The sequence below is a fragment of the Diadema antillarum genome, unplaced genomic scaffold (genome assembly GCF_040938485.1).
Source record: "Diadema antillarum isolate AM-2024a unplaced genomic scaffold, OU_Dant_1.0 seq00000682_RagTag, whole genome shotgun sequence".
NCBI classification, from domain to species: Eukaryota; Metazoa; Echinodermata; class Echinoidea; order Diadematoida; family Diadematidae; genus Diadema; species Diadema antillarum.
Window position 1 is genome coordinate 2726336 of NW_027271587.1, and position 16408 is coordinate 2742743.

General features: G+C 38.7%; 1 protein-coding gene across 1 annotated transcript in view; it reads left to right on the plus strand.

Moving 5' to 3' along the window:
• The window catches only part of LOC139737099 (protein GDAP2 homolog), a 66837-nt gene extending 50819 nt beyond the window's left edge, over positions 1-16018 (plus strand). The window contains exons 9-12 of the mRNA XM_071647776.1: positions 9920-10073; positions 14479-14673; positions 15256-15399; positions 15828-16018. Coding sequence (XP_071503877.1) covers positions 9920-10073; positions 14479-14673; positions 15256-15399; positions 15828-15887 — 553 coding nt within the window. The 3' untranslated portion in view covers positions 15888-16018. The remainder of the gene's footprint in view (positions 1-9919; positions 10074-14478; positions 14674-15255; positions 15400-15827) is intronic.
• Positions 16019-16408: the final 390 nt, after the last annotated feature.

Sequence of the window (16408 nt, forward strand, 5' to 3'; positions counted from 1 at the left end):
CAGCTTGAGGCTCTCTGGCGCGACGCGTTCACCGGTTCCGGTTGGGACCACGCCAGCGTGAGCCGACAGCAGGGCTTCACGATGTACGACGGCAATGCTTAACTCGGTTATCTTCGGTTCGGCCAGACCCGTAGTCTCAAGGTCCAGGAAGGCGAAGCTTTTGATCTTTTCTTTCATCACACTGTCTACGTCCGCCATTCTGCAAGGAACGACACAATCAAAGGACAAATTTGCAATGAGTTCATCATATACATGTATTACCAAACTTTTGGCACAATATCCATATCTTAAGCTTTTACATGAACATGCACTGAAAGTTGCCAAGCTTTTGTATCACTATTCAGAGATCTATCGTAACTTCACCATATTGTAAAGTTAGCCGGGGCTCCCTCCAATGTAGCAATATCGTCTCCAACAGGAAAGTCACATAATAGGGACGAGGGGAATTTGTTAATCTTTATGGTAGTCATTGACATTCAGAGAGCCTTGCCAATAGGCGAGAAAAAGCACTTCAGCATGCGTGCCAATCAGTGAACAGGAGAACAGCCATTGGCTAAAGTGAGTGACCCGTGGTTAAATGAAATAAGTTTAATTAACTCAACTCAGCTCACGAGTAATCAGTTAAGGTTAATCAGCCTTTTGACAATTCCCCACAAGGAAACCCCCTTGTGGCAAGAGATGGGCCAACCACAAAATTTGTCCCACACATCAGGAAACGAGAGCTTGCTAGTACACTATATCTTTTATGCACAAAGCCTGAATTCTTGACACAACGGTGAGCTGTATATTTATATATGAAGACCCATTTACCATCATTAGTATTCCGCCTGCGGTGATGGTTGATGGTACTTGGTGATGCACATACACATCTGCAGATCCAGCACTCCACTTTACAATGCCTTGCTTTACACTGATGGCAACTTGCCTCTCTAACCTGCCAACAACCTGTCTACACTACAAGCCCGTCTAGGTTCTGGTCTCATACCATGTAACATTATCATTTTGATATTCATCAGGAATGGTGAGGTATCGGCCAACGCGCAAACATCTAATGCACACGCTGCACGCGCACACCATCTTTCTCCAACGGCGTACAATTTGCGAAAAAATTACCTTTTTCTTGAGGGGCAAACTCGAGTTCAAGTCGTTAGTCGTTAGTCCAGTCAAGCCATGCTCATGCTGACAGGTCTCCTGCTTTGTTTTTTTTTTTAATCAAAATGTACCGCTTATTATGAATTGTAGAACCATTGAAATATAACAGAATGCTGCAGCATTATGAGATTGTATTTTGGTTTCGTTCTTTTGTAGTTTAATTTTGTTTTGCTTAATTTTAGAATGTAATTCTATTTTGTTTTGACTTTAGAAGCAGAATAAATGCAAGCAAAGAAACACAACTTAGTCCTCATTATTTTAACGACCGTGGAAACAGCCAGCTAGCTTTCATAACATCTACAATTTTTGCTACCATGCATATATTGCGACATCCATTGTGCACAAGGGCAGACTAGCATGAACACACACTCGCCCCGATGTCGTCCTTTCCACCTCCATAGGGAACTGATACCTCAATATACGTTATTGACTGGGTATACATTATTGAATAAACTATACATTATTATGATACCCAAGTCCCGACATGGTAAGTTGTGCTGTAAGAAATGAAAATGACAATCGGTCATGTCCAATCACAATGGACGCTGGACAGTCGCCGGATGAAATTATGTTCTCTCTATTCTATAGACTACATCATGTGCCGGTTTTCAATGATCATTATAATAATCACAATAATGATTATCAACCAGTGGTATAAACGTGATGAGCATATCATGGAGTGGGAAGGCTGGCCCAGCTCGAGTTCTGTAAAAGTGGAAATTTTCGCGGTGTTGGAATTTTCGCGCATTTCGCGCAACCAGAAACTAGCGCGAAAATACAAGCACGCGAATATTTTTGCTTGCCATATGCTCCTGTGCGTGATGTCTTGATTCCGCGGATTTAAAAACACGCGAAACTCTTCTCACCCGGCCTAGCGCGAAAAATTAGTCGCGCGAATATATCCATTTTTACAGTTAATTGGAGAATCCTCGTAATGAATTGTAATATAGAACTTTATCACTGATCTTTATGAAAGTACACACACAGCCGAACTTCCAAAGAATATGGACTGGAGTCGAACGCTCCCGACAAGCGTATATATGCTTCGTTGCACATATCACCCGCTGAGTGAATGAAGATCGAGTCAATCGGGCGCCCGTGTTTTCCCAGCATGCTAACCATGCTAACGGGTCTTTAAATGGGCGAGTCATCAACATAATTGTGAATGACAAAGAGCACATTGCTGATATTAAAACCTCATTTCTCCATCATTGTGATTGATAATTTGTATACCTTGCTCAACATAATACTTGATTTATACCACAAAGAGGTTGGTATAGGTTAATTCTAACACTTGCTCACAGAAATCATTCGTAGCATTTCCTTACAATAATTTCTCATAATCAACCGTCAAATTATCCTTTTATGAAAAAAGACATAACCTCTAACCACTCCTGTCAAATGAAATTGATTCAACCAAATAACGCACAACTCATGTGACTCGAATAATCGTTGTGTGTATCACATACAAAATTTGCAATAAAACCATACGATGTAAGGAGATATTACTATATAATTTTCTCAATAAAGCATAACTGTAGACGGCTTATTCTTTAGAAGCGATTTTTATAAAATCAATGGCGGATCCAGAGGAGTGCGCACCGGCCGTGCCTCCTTTATTTGTTGTTAAAACAAAAGAAATAAAAAAAGAAAAATGAAATGACACCTAAAAGTAACACCATAAATATTTTTACGCCCGCCCCCTTTACGGAATTCCTTGATCCGCCCCTGAAAATTATTGTTCACATTTTGTATATTGAACAATACTTAACACTGAATATACTGATTGACATTTTTACATTGGTTTCTATCCCTAATTCACATTTTAGAACTGTATTGAAACACTAAAGCTGTATTTTTTTAATCTGCAAATGGTAAATAGTGGGTTTAAATGCAAGTCAAACTTGTTTTGATAATCCATGATCAACGAGTAAACCTGAATATATATGTAACGTACATTCACTTTTAAAGGGATAGTACAGTATTGGTGGAGATGAGAATTGGGCTTTTAACTTTTTGCGAGATACCAAGAAAACACTTATGATATAGTACAGAGCATACCACTTTAAGAGGAATTCAAAGTTTATTTGATGAAAATCGGGTTTGGAATGAATGAAACATCTAAAAACAAAGTAAAACAAAGCGATTGTAATAAAGTGTGGGTCCCACACTTTATTAGAATCGCTCTTTTGTGGATATCTCAGCCATTTCAAAACCAATTTTCGTCAAATAAACGTTGAATTCCTCATAGAATTACATGCTCTGTCATATTTCATAAGAGGTTTCTCATTATCTCACCAAAAGATGTTAGAAACCTGAAATTATGTCTCAACCAAAACTGTACGATCCCTTTAAGTGTTATAAATCAAAACGAGAGTCAATATTCTCTGCACTCTCCAAAACAATTTTGCACTTTTTTAGTTCCTTTATTTATCAAAATATGAGGATCTCTCTCTCTCTCTCTCTCTCTCTCTCTTGTGGCCATTTCTGCATTTTCTCCACCCCTTTTTTTCTTATGAAACAAGACACGCTTGTAGGCCTGCAATCTAACTTTTACACTCCCTGCCGTCAGGCAAAAGTGAAAATATCCTGAAGACCAAACTTTTGAGACGATCCCAGAATGATTCCTTTTTTAGTTTCTTTGAAGGACAATGTCACCCAAATGTGTGGATTAAGTGAATGCAGCAATATTTAATAGTAGAACCCATCAGTAAAAGTTGGAGGAAAATCGGACAACCCGTTCAAAAGTTATACATTTTTAAAGTTTCAGTACCGCCATCGCTGGACGAGAAGACTACAACAGTTTGTGACGTCGTTGCCAGAAAACTATAAAATGTAAATAGAATCCAACATATTTTCATTTTTCTAGCAAAATCTTAAAGAGTGCTTGACTTAACTCATTTAAGCAGGGGATGATATTATTAGACCTACCCTTAACTTGTGTCCGTAACGAGTCGAGGGAATGCGTATTTTTTATCTTTAAAAATTGTGGAATTCTCTCAATATTGTTTTTTTAAATATTGTTGTACATACGTGACATCACAACTGCTTTTTTAGAAATTCATAACTTTGTGTAAAACCGATTGTCCAATTTTCGTCAAACTTCCACTGATGCGTTGTATTGCTGCATTCACTCAATCATCACACATTATTTGGGTGAACTTGTCCTTGAACAAAAACGATCAAGGAACTGGCCAGAAGTGAGGAATTGACAGAGAGATAAACACTCCGTCCAGAGCCAAGTCTGGGTGCAACTATGGCCGATGAGGAATATGGGAGTTGCGATGAGTCATCCAAACTGTGTTCACATCTGCACACTGGTGTATACACTTTCCTATCTGTCACTATTTCTTTCCATACATCGATGCCAAATAATACATACAAAGTATCCATGTATATTTCATTTACAATTTGTACACCTGTACAGGCATTTGGCTTTCATTCAGGATAGCATCACTAGATCAGCCACTTGCCTGATCACTAGTGTCATTGGTCCGTGGTGCGGATCACTCTACATAGGATCAAGAGTAGTGTTGACACTGAACTGACCGTTCCCACTCTTCCTTTAACATGGGATAACATAAGCCTGTGACTTGTTCACACACGCACCAGCAGCACTCAACAGCACTTACAAAGAAAAAGTCTTGCATAATGGAAACTGTTAAATCACCACAGAAATGATATGATAATGACACAACCACTAGTATTTATAATTATATAAGCAATAACGCATTATGCCCCAGCAGTCCTGCACATCAGGATTAGTGACAAACTTGGTATTCTTATAGCGAGACCCTGGTATTCCCTGGTATTCCATAACTTTACTGCTGCTGTTCTAACTTAATCTCTTTTATAGGGGAGGAACCATGCTATTCAACTATACAAAACAATTATGCAAGTTACCAGAATAATTTCAGATAGTTGAAAGGAGGTAGACGTACGATTTCTTACCTGTACTGTAAGAGGGGGAAAATATCACCTGTCGTGATGGATCGCTGGTATAAACATGTGCATGGAGCTCAAAACCAAAGAGTATAGAGGCGCACGTAGTGCGCACTGCGTGCGCCTCTATCTGTGCTCAAAACCACATCCAGCTGACGGGTAGGTCATTTTTCTCGGAATTGTGGGAGAAGTTTGGTTATCTCCACTCCAATTTCAGGGGCGGACGAGTCAAACTTGTGAGGGTCAGTTTTCCTAAATGAATCAGTGAATTTATCCAGAAACTTTAAAAGAAAAGTGAAATACGAAAATTATGGGCCTTTTTTTTTGGGGGGGGGGGGGTTCACATCTATAGAACAATTCAAATACGTATACACACACAATGTACTGGCGTAAGAAAAAAAATGCTCTACAGTTCTACGCAGGAAACAAAAATGGCATCTTGCCGGGCCCCCACGCAGTCATAACAGTCTCCAGTAATAAATTTCACACGCTTGACAGTGAGACAAGCATGCAGGCCCCTGCGTACATAGCCTTTTGTCAAGGCCCTCTCGCTGTATGGGTATGGTAAAGAGAGCTCAGCCGAGCGCAAACCTTCGGAATAACGAACGTGTGTATAGCATATCGTCCATTTCTGTATCTGTATTGTCGTCATTGTTTCACACGCCATGAAGACCACTCTGGGTCTGAAGCTGATGCACATTTTTGGAGCAATGTCTCGATCTCTTACAGAATTTTCTATACTGCACCAAAGCTATAGAACAATCAATAAATCAATTCAAACGCAGTATAAAGACAGTGTGTTGAGGCCTCATGTAGGCCTAATTATTGAACTTCATACACTGTCGTGCACTGCCCGGTATACAGTTTGTTTTTATTTGATTTCGTCGTGTTGACCTATGTAAAGGGATGTCCGCTCAAAGCTGTTCAAATCCAGGAGAAAAAGTGCTGTAATACTGGCAACTGATGTGATTATATCACGCTTTGTCATTCAAACAAACTTTTATTAGTGGAAAATTGAGCAAAAAACAAAAACAAAATGGGATTCCATCGGGATGGAATCCCATTTTCTTTGCTCAGTTTTCCACTAATAAATGTTATTCATCTCTGGTCAGTTTTTCTGTTTGCGTTTGTTTCTATACCAAACTTCTCAAACGTAGACCCATTGCATAGTCCTTCATACAAAAATTGAAAATCGAAGCTATAGGTAGTAAGCACTACACGACACCACACTGTCTTTGCAGTTCTCCAAGATGAACGATTTCTGGTACGTGCACTTGTTACGTGAACAAAAGAAGTACACTGCAATCGTTTTCCATTTCTTCAATAATACGATATCCCAGTCACAAGCGTGTTCTAGAAACATCCTTGAAATAATAGAGGTGCAAAAAGACCCTGTATCGTCAGGTTTTGCTGGGTCAATCGAAATTATGTCATCCCAGTCAACAGTAACGTCAGTGCATTAAAACGAACTTCAGATACTTACGTGTAGAATTGGATCTTGTAAACCTCTCGTGACGACGAGCCAGTATTTTGCGTTTCGACTGAGATGTTCAAAGTTCTGTGCAGGTGGTGTCACAGTGCCTCCTGCGTTTTCCCGCCAGCGGACAGGAACGTGACATGTGATCAATTAAAGAAAAAAAATCATAGAAAATGTGTTTATGCATGTTTTGAATTACCCGCACATAGTTCTACCAGTAATCATAAATGTGCAATGATATGATATCACATTCCGCCATCCGCAGGAAGAGGGGGTATCACTAGCGATTCGCACATCATTATAATGTTGTTTGATCAGTAACAAAGAATAACACTGAAAGTCTTCGATCTTTGTTTCGTAGTTCTGCTTTTTTTTTCTCGTGTGTGTGTGTGTGTGTGTGTGTGTGTGTGTACTCTCCACATAGAGACGTATAACATGCAAGAGTTTCACTTGGTAGGATGAAAGTACTGAGTAGGAAGGAAAGCTGAAATAATAGATGCTCGCGCCAAATGACTGTTTACATTGAAAAGCGGAAGGAGAAAGTGAGTCTTGTCGGTCGCGGCCGTCATAAAGTACTGTATTACATTGCTGGAAAATAAAATAGTTTAATCAAGGAGGCTGGCCTAGTACCTCCTTGGTTGAATTAGGGGGAAAGGTATACTAGAATATTACTATTGCTTATTGTCTGTGTTGACAGTAGGCATACAGAGACTGACATTAAAAGTCAGTCACATTTTTATGTAGGAAAGGTATTGACGTAATTTCTCTGATCACGTTATTTATTTGGGGCATCAAATTGTTCTACGCTTTCCGTGTTACCATCAGCTTTATAGATACAACAATTACTTGGATACGGACAAAGCTTTCCAAGGTCGAGATTGTCGCTATCAATATCCACTCGTGCTAGAATGAAATTTTCGCCACTCTGTTGGCTGATCTGTGATAGCACAGTGTTTTGTGGAATGGATTGAGAACGCAAAGGGAGAATATTATTCAAAAGCGCTATAATGATACACAATCCGCATTTTTCACCATCGCGTATAAACCCGAGCAAATAAGCTGGAATAGGCCTACGGCCCTGAAATATTGATGCATCTGTATGCATTTTTTTTTCCTCCCGCCCCAAGTTTACTCCTGCCGCTGGGGAAAAAAAACCGCGACATCTACATCAGTGACACTGATGGGGGCGCATCATCAGTGGACGCAACTACTGGTACTAGTATGTCACTGTCTGGCAAGTGTGACTGCGATCTTTGTATACCAACGCGTGGGATTTGTCAAAAGAGCTACGTGATAGCGAAGGGAATATTTGGGGGCTATGTCCAGACGCCAACAAGTACGGAAGATCTAAAAATTAACAACGAAGATGGAGGGATAAAAACAAGAACAAGAACAAGAACAACAACAACAACAACAACAACAACAACAACGTTCTTCTGACCGCCATTATTATTCGGATTGCAATTCGAAAGAAATAAAAAGTTGCAGTGTATTTATGGCCGTTTTTTTCCGGCAAGAATCGTGGCGCCGCCGACGAACGGCCTTCTCCGAGAAGGCCGTTCGTCGGCGGCGTGATTTCCCGCAGCAAGTATAGCCTACTGGTGATTTGCCAAGGCGCCTTTAAGACACAACGGATTTAAAATTTTAAGGGGATTTATTATTATTATTATTATATATATTTTTTTTTAGGACGATACAAAATCTCTTCAACGCGTGTCAGGCCTATACAACTCCACTAACGGCGGTTTTGATATTTGATTTACCTTCATTGTCGATATGTTTCATTGAAAATTAGTCAGAATGTATATCGTGGTTGTTTGTTTCATGTTTTCTTTGTTGTTGATTTGTTGTTATCCTAGCGTTTGGTCTGATAAAACTTCATTTTGAAACAATATTTTTCATTTTCATATTAGAATAAGCCAAACTATTATATTCAGTAGACACCAGATAGCTTACAAAATTAATGCTAAAACATCAAACTTTTGCTGTTGAAGGGGGACGCTTTTGCTCCCTGGGGTGATGTTGACGCGCCGCAAAATCTCGCGCCTAGATGCTCTCCGACCCTGGCATCTCTCTGCGAACCGGCATTCAATTTCTACACTTCTTAGGGTGGGATTTCACGGAGCACGCGAACGATATGCGAAGGACGCGAATGGCAAAATCCAGCATTCGTATTTTAGTCTGCAAAAGATCGCCAAACGAACGTGAGGGTTCGGAAGCGTCGTCAATTGTTCGCAAATGTCGTTTTTACTTCGGCGAGAATTTCAAAAAAGTGTGAAATTTTTTACCGACCTTTTCCGCACACTTGGTCGTGATTTGCTCGTGAATTGTTCTCGAAAGTGTCTTTAAAGCCTCGTCATATGCGCAAGACCTTCGCAAGACACGCGCGATGTTCGCAAAATGTTCGTGAAACCCCAAACAGACTCCGAAACTTTGGAGAATGTCTCGCGTATTTTACGCGAAATCTGCGAAGTTTTTCCGATCATTTTACGACGTAATCGCAAACTGTTCGCGTACCTTTTGAGACATTCTCGCGAACGTTTAGCGCACGTTTGGGGGATGTATGACCTATATGCTTTCTACAAATAGAAATCGTAGCATACATCTAAACATTAAACAATTATGAACAACTATAGTAACAAAAGAAATTAATGATAGCAAAGAGAAAGAAATGTTTGATATACAAAAAAATCGCAGAATACACTTAAAATTAATTTTAAGTATGTAAAATTTCATTTGAATTATAGAGATTATGATTGTGTTCGAGGAACTGCAAAAAAAAATCAAATGCTTTACTAGTGGAGATAGGTCCTATGGAAAAAAAAATGTAGGCAAGCACACGATAGAGAAATGAGAGAAAAAGAAAGGAGAAATAGAGGAAAGAAAAAAGATCAACTCAAGACAACTTCTACCTCTCCTTGGGTACATTTTCTCCCATGATTATTGAAAATTTTTCGTTGTTCGCATTTCCGTCGCTTGTTCTTCGTGTACGTAACATGCTGTACTTTAGCAATGATACACACGACATTCGCACATACGTCGTGGAAACTTCGCACAAATTGCGCAAGAATGGTTTTCGGCTTCATTGTCGGAACACATTCGGAGAAAAACTTTTCCGAATGTTGGATCTTGTCATTCGCGTCCTTCGCAAATCGTTCGCGTGCTCCGTGAAATCCCACCCTAAAAGGCGCATGTGTGTGTGTGTTTATACGTGTTGATGTGATTCCAGCAATTGCCACGGAAACAGAATGCCAGCAGTGATTACCATTTCACAGTTAGTAAGATATTTTGTTAGTATTGTTCAAGTTTGTATCTTTCATCTTTCTATGTCTATTTTCTAATTTTCAGATATGAGAGGTTACTCCGGAAAGCTCGTCTGGCAGACCTGTCGGACATCGCCGCCCACCGCTGCATCTACGAGACGGGGAATGACATCCACGGTCGACCCATCATCGTCTTTGTGGCGAGAAACTTCCCAGCACATTCCATTGACCTCAACAAGGTTTGTGCCCTCTCGACAGTATTCCTTGATGAATTCGTAAAAATTTACAAGTGTTGTGTATACATAGAAAGGGACGTAGATAGTAGATGAATTATTGTATGAACACCTGTAATCTTTTTATCATAATCCTTGCAAATCACATACACTTACACACACATGCATACATACAAACATTCCATCTTCCCCGCTTTGAGGCCATATAATATCATTGAACATGTTCATTTGTAGGTATATGTGTAGTGTACATTGGCTGAAAGAAGATAGATACTGCTATCAGAAATTGTTGTTATATTATGTTTTCCTATGCTGTCCATTGAAATGTCAGTTACCACAACTCAATGGTTTATTGTCGAGCCCACCGGAGGTAAGGGGGGAGACTACGGGATCGCCTGCTGCGTCTGTCTGTCAGTCGTCCATCCGTAACGCCTCAAAAACTTGAATAATTCTCTACTGAGGGCTTCAATTTCAATCAAACTTGGAAGGAAGAGTGGTTATACAAAGTAACACATTTTACCAAACCTGAAGGTCATCTCAAGGTCAAAGGTCGCAGGCACGGGTCAATGAACTTTAGGGCCCAATGTTAAGTTTTTACGGCGCGTTTTGATTATGTCTCATAACTTTTGATCCATATGTCCGTTTGTGACCAAACTTGGCTAGTAAATGTCCCTTAGGGAGTTGAAGGTCACCACAAGGTCAGAGGTCATAGGCGGGGTCAATGAACTTCCGGGAGTTAGAAAAAGTTAATTTCTTGTACGCTAATGGGCGAGACACATTTTGGCACTTGCCTTGTTAATGTCAGTCATCACAACTAAATTGTTTTGGGGAAGTAACCATTCATATCCATTCATTTTCTTGCCGCCATATTCCAAAATGGCTGCCATTGTCATAATTACTTTGTTTTAAAAAATGGTAATTTCAGAAAGAAAAGTTAACAAATTTGTACATAAATTGAAAAATAATGGTTAAAATCAAAAAATATATTTAGATTGCATTAACTCTAGAAATTGTTTCTTCACAAATTTTCAAGAAAAAAAAATGCTAATAAAGGTAATTGCAACCATTTTCCAAAATGGCTGTCATAGATGCCATTTTTCTTTTATGAAGATGTCCTTACACCGGAAGAAGACAATTTTTTTTTGCGCAAGTTGACAATTATATACAGAGAAGTTTAGACATTGAGCCATCATAAGCTGTGTTCTCAATGGCTATTTCAGCTATTTGTCAAAATAGCTACAATACACTCTTCTTTTTGTTTTGTCTTGAAAATTTGCTTAACTTCAGAAGGAGAAGAGAGCAAAATACTCACAGAGACATTATATAATCTGAAATATGGTGTCAAAGAAATCATTTGAGGAACAACTAAAATAAACCAGGCAAATGTTTAGCGATTATATATCACCAATGATGAATGCAAATTTCAGGTGGCAGACATGAAAAATTTCCGAAAAATAAACTGAAATATGGTGTTAAAGAAATCATTTTAGGAACAACTAAAATAAACCAGGCAAATTTTTAGCGATTATATATTACCAATGATGAATGCATATTTCAGGTGGCAGACATGAAAAATTTCCGAAAAAGAGTAATATGAATATCCAGGGATAATGGCGCCATGTATTAAATTTGACAGTAACACCATATCATTGAATATATGGGACGATATGAAGTGTATCTATTCTAAAATGTAACTTCCTAAATATTTTTAAGACAGATACGAAAAAAATGGCCTTTCATTTTACGAAAAAAGTTAATTTACTTGCTATGCTTCCATAAAACACATACCTTTGATATCCATACTGTTAGCCGTCACACGCGAAATGCTGCAATTAGAACTAAGCTGAAAACATGAATTTAGAACTAACCCATCAATGAAACTTTTTTTAAAAATTTAATTTCTTTGAACACCAGATTGCATTAGATGTAATGGCTGTTTAGCAGTGTTCTACTGCTTTCTCCTTCTGGAATGAGCAAATAGAAAAAAAAGGAGTGTGTGGAAGCCATTTTGACAAAGAGCTGTCATAGCCGTTGGGGACGATGTTTAAATGGTGGCTCAATATCTTCATTTCAAATTCAAATTCAAATTCAAACTTGAATTTATTTGAATGTCTTTTGTCAATTTGCACAAGAAATTGTATTGTCTTCTTCTGGCATTATCATATTTTCAAGAAATAAATAGCATCTATAGTAGCCATTTGGAAAATGGCTGCCGTGGTCGTTGATGGTGTCATTTGTAATGACCTCATATATTATTTTCTTTTGAATATGATTTTCAACATATGTACAAATTTCACTGATTTTCTCTCTGAGATTAGCAAATCTTTCCACAAAAAAAAAAGAAAAAAGAAAAAAGAAGCAGACATCCATGGCGGTCAGCATGGCCCTTGAGGACGTCTTCTAAGAAGACCTTATACTTAAATTCATTTTTGAGCATAATTTTCAACTTGTTTGCAAAGTCTTATTGACTTTTCCTTCTGACATCAGCAAATTTTTGGGAAAAAAAGGGGGGGGGGCATCCATGGCAGCTGTTTTGAAACTTGGCTGCTATGGCTGTTGAGGGTGCACTTTTGGATGGCCTATTATCAAATTCAGTTTGAATGTAATTTTCCACCTTTGTGGTAATTCTAATTGACGTCTGCAACACTTTACTAAAAAAAAAAAAGACATTCATGGTGGCCATTTTGAAAAATGGCTGCAATGGCCTTTGATGACGCAATTTGCAATGGCCCAATAAGTTTACTTTTGAATGTAATTTCCCACCTGTTTGCAAAATCTTGTTGGCTTTCCCTTCTGATTTTAATAAATCTTTTCATAGCATTTATGGCGGCCATTTTGAAAAATGGCTGTGATGACCGATGAGAGTGCAATTTCCGATGGCCCAATATCGAGATTTATTTTAAATGTCATTTCCCATCTATAACCAAAATTTCATTGACTTTTCCTTTTGAAATTAGCATTTTTTTAAATGAAAAAGTGGCACTTATGGTGCCCATTTAACAACTACAACAACAACAAAACATGGCTGCCATTATATAGCCATTGAGAGCGCAATTTTCAATTGCCCAATGTGTGGATTTATTTTGGATGCAATTTCCCGCTTGTTTGTAAAAAAGAAAAAAATGGCTTTCCCTTCTGAATTTTGCATTTTTAAAACAAAAAATGGCATTTTTGGCGGCCATTTGGAAAAAAAAAATGGATACCATGGCCGTTGAGGGCGCAATTTCCGATGGCCCAATATCTAGATTTATTTTGAATGTAATTAACAATTATGGGCAAAGAAATTTGCAAAATCATCGAAGAAGTGGCACATTAGACAGCCATTTTGAAAAATGGCTGTCATGGACGTTGAGGGCACAATTAACAATTACAAAATATTTCAACTCCTTTTGAATGTAATTTCCCACTTGTTTGCAAAATCTTACTGGCTTTCCCTTTTGAAGTGAGCAAATATTTTGAAAAAAAAATGACATTTGTGGCGGCCATTTTGAAAAATGGCTGCCATGACCGTTGAGGGCGCTATATCCGATGACCCGATATCTAGATCTATTTTGAATGTAATTTCACATTTGTAACCAAAATCTTATTGACTTTTTTTCTCCTAAAATTAGCAAATTTTACGAAAACATGGCATTTACGGCAGCCATTTTGAAAAATGGCTGCCATGGACGTTGAGGGCGCTAGTTACGATGGCCCAATATCTAAATCTAATCTGAACGTGATTTTCAACCTGTGTACGAAATTTGGTGCTTTTATCACAAAATGCACAATTGTTCGGCTATGCCGCTCCACTATTTAAAAAGATTGAAGGATTGCTAAATTTTGTGTCAGAATTCCTCAAGACACGTGGAACAATTTTCTTGCAAGAAATAACACAATCAAATTCGATTTCTTTTGTTTTTTTATTGTTTTATGAATTTCTTATGTATTTTATTGTTTTTTCGATCTTTTGTTTCTATTGTTTATTTGGGTTTTTTGCCAAAATTTGTTGCAGGCATTTTTTCAAGCTTATCTACATTAGAATTGATTAATTCCAATGATTTAAAAGTTGAAATAATCTTATTAATATCAACATTTTTTTAACAAAAAAAAACAAACAAACATAATTTGCATTGGATTTGCTCACAATGTCATGAATTTGAGCTGTTTTGGGGTTGACATGCACAAGCACAACATTATGTAACTTCAAAATGGTGTACCCAGACACCACAAATTTGGCCTCAAAATTGCAGGAGACTTCAAGGAAAAAGTCATGAAATGGTGCGGCAAAATCTTTGCGCATTGCGGAATCGTGGCGCGAAATGTCGAGGGGGGTCAATTTGACACCCCAGTGAAGATAGGGTTAAGTTGCTCCAGGTTGGAAATGTAATGAATCAATCAGGACGGTGCAATTTGTCATCTCATCAAATAGGTGTTGCTCTACGTCATCCATCTCCTGGATTCGGTTGTCAACCAGGACTACGTGGTCGTGTACTTCCACACGCTGAGCACCGCCGACAACCAGCCAGAACTGAACTGGCTCAAGGAGGTCTACCACATGGTGGACAACCGGTATCGAAAGAACCTCAAGGCCATGTACATTGTCCACCCAACCTTCTGGTCCAGAGTGAGTCTATTCAAGTCCCCTGGATTTTAACCAATTAGTTTCTAACGAGAATGAAGCCCAAATATATATAAATATCTGAATTGAGGGAATGCAGCAATGTTGATAGAACACATCAGCAAAGTTTTAGGAAAATTGGACGATCAGTTCAAAAGTTATGAATTTTTAAAGTTTAATACTGGATGAGAAGTGACTACAACAGTTTGTGAAGTTGCAAAAGGAAACTGATAGAAAGAGAATTCAATTTTCTGTTTCCTGGAGAATAATGTTTTCATTTCCTGGTATAGTGAAAGTGCACTTGACGTAATACCTCTTTCAGAAAGCAGGGAGAATAGTCAGTAACAAGTCAAGGGTATGTGTACTTTTCGTTACAAAAAAAAATCAAATGAAATTTTGTGGAATTGGACCACAAAAAAAGAATTCATACTTCTCGCTCTTTATTCATAAGAACATACAGCTGGTTTCTGCGGAAGGTTTAATCAGCAGTCATCCATTGTTTCTTAGAGTCTTCATGTTAGCCTGCTCTGTATCAGCAGAGTGGTTTATTTTTGGTCCTCCTACCACCTTGCTCTCTTCCCATACCAGCTTGTCACGTGGTACTTCACGACCTTCACCGCCTCAAGCATCAAGGGCAAGGTCCATTCCCTGGGTGCCGTCCACTCCCTGTACTCCACCATCCACCCTGACCAGCTGGACATCCCACCATTCGTCATCGAACATGACATGAAGGTCAGTTGAAGGGTCAAAGGTCAAAAGCATCGACAGTGTAGTAATTCCATGCTGGGGTAATTTGCAGTACATTCAGGCAGTAGGCAATGTAATAGTTTGTGTTGAATTTTGCATTTTATTTACGTTTGTTTCTGACAAATAGAATACACATGGTTGAGATTTCGTCAAAGTCAGTTTTCAGATATGAAAGTTATCGAATTCTACTGATCAGATTTTTCAAATCAGTATTTTTTAGTATCCAAAATTGAGTAAAGTTTTTTGATATAAGAGAGTTGAGATAGTAGTACAAGGTCTTGTCACCTCAGGGACAGTATGTTGAAAGTTCTTACACAGAAACAGACCTTCATGCTTGCCACATCGTGTGATTTCGGCAGATGCCAAAGTGTGCAATCTGATCTTGTTGAACACTCTCTCCATCCCACCAACAGGTGAACAGCCTAAACTACCAGAACTCGTTTGGAGATGTGGACGGCAGCGGGAGCCTCTGATGCTTGAATGGGAGATGACCGTTGTGAGAAAGCTAGAACTGTAATCAAGAACAATCTAGAAGAACAATCTAGAAGAACAATCTAGAAGAACAAAGATTGACTCTGTACTGGAAGATACCATCATAGAAATTGGGGAGTTGCCACATTGTACGGCGGAAAGAAAAGAGATATTATTGTTGCATAAGGAGAAAATATATTTAGATTCCAACTATTGTTCTTAGGACAAATTAGAGAAAAGAAAGCATTCCTTACTCTTTCCTTGAGAACCATTCCTGCTGGCGGCTGGAAAGAATGAGCTGATTGCAAATTTTTGTGTGTTCCTCATCTCAAGTAGTGTCTTTGCCATGGACAAAAACCGTATTTCGTGGTTGTTGTCCTAGCCATCATATATCTTGATTGTGTGGAGCATCTAAGATTATCCAAGAGAGTCATCAGCAAGCGAAATTTCGCGTTTGACACCCATGTGAGGACAGATGGTGGCCAAGGATACACTTCCGGGCTGTTCAGCTTTGTCAGATGTC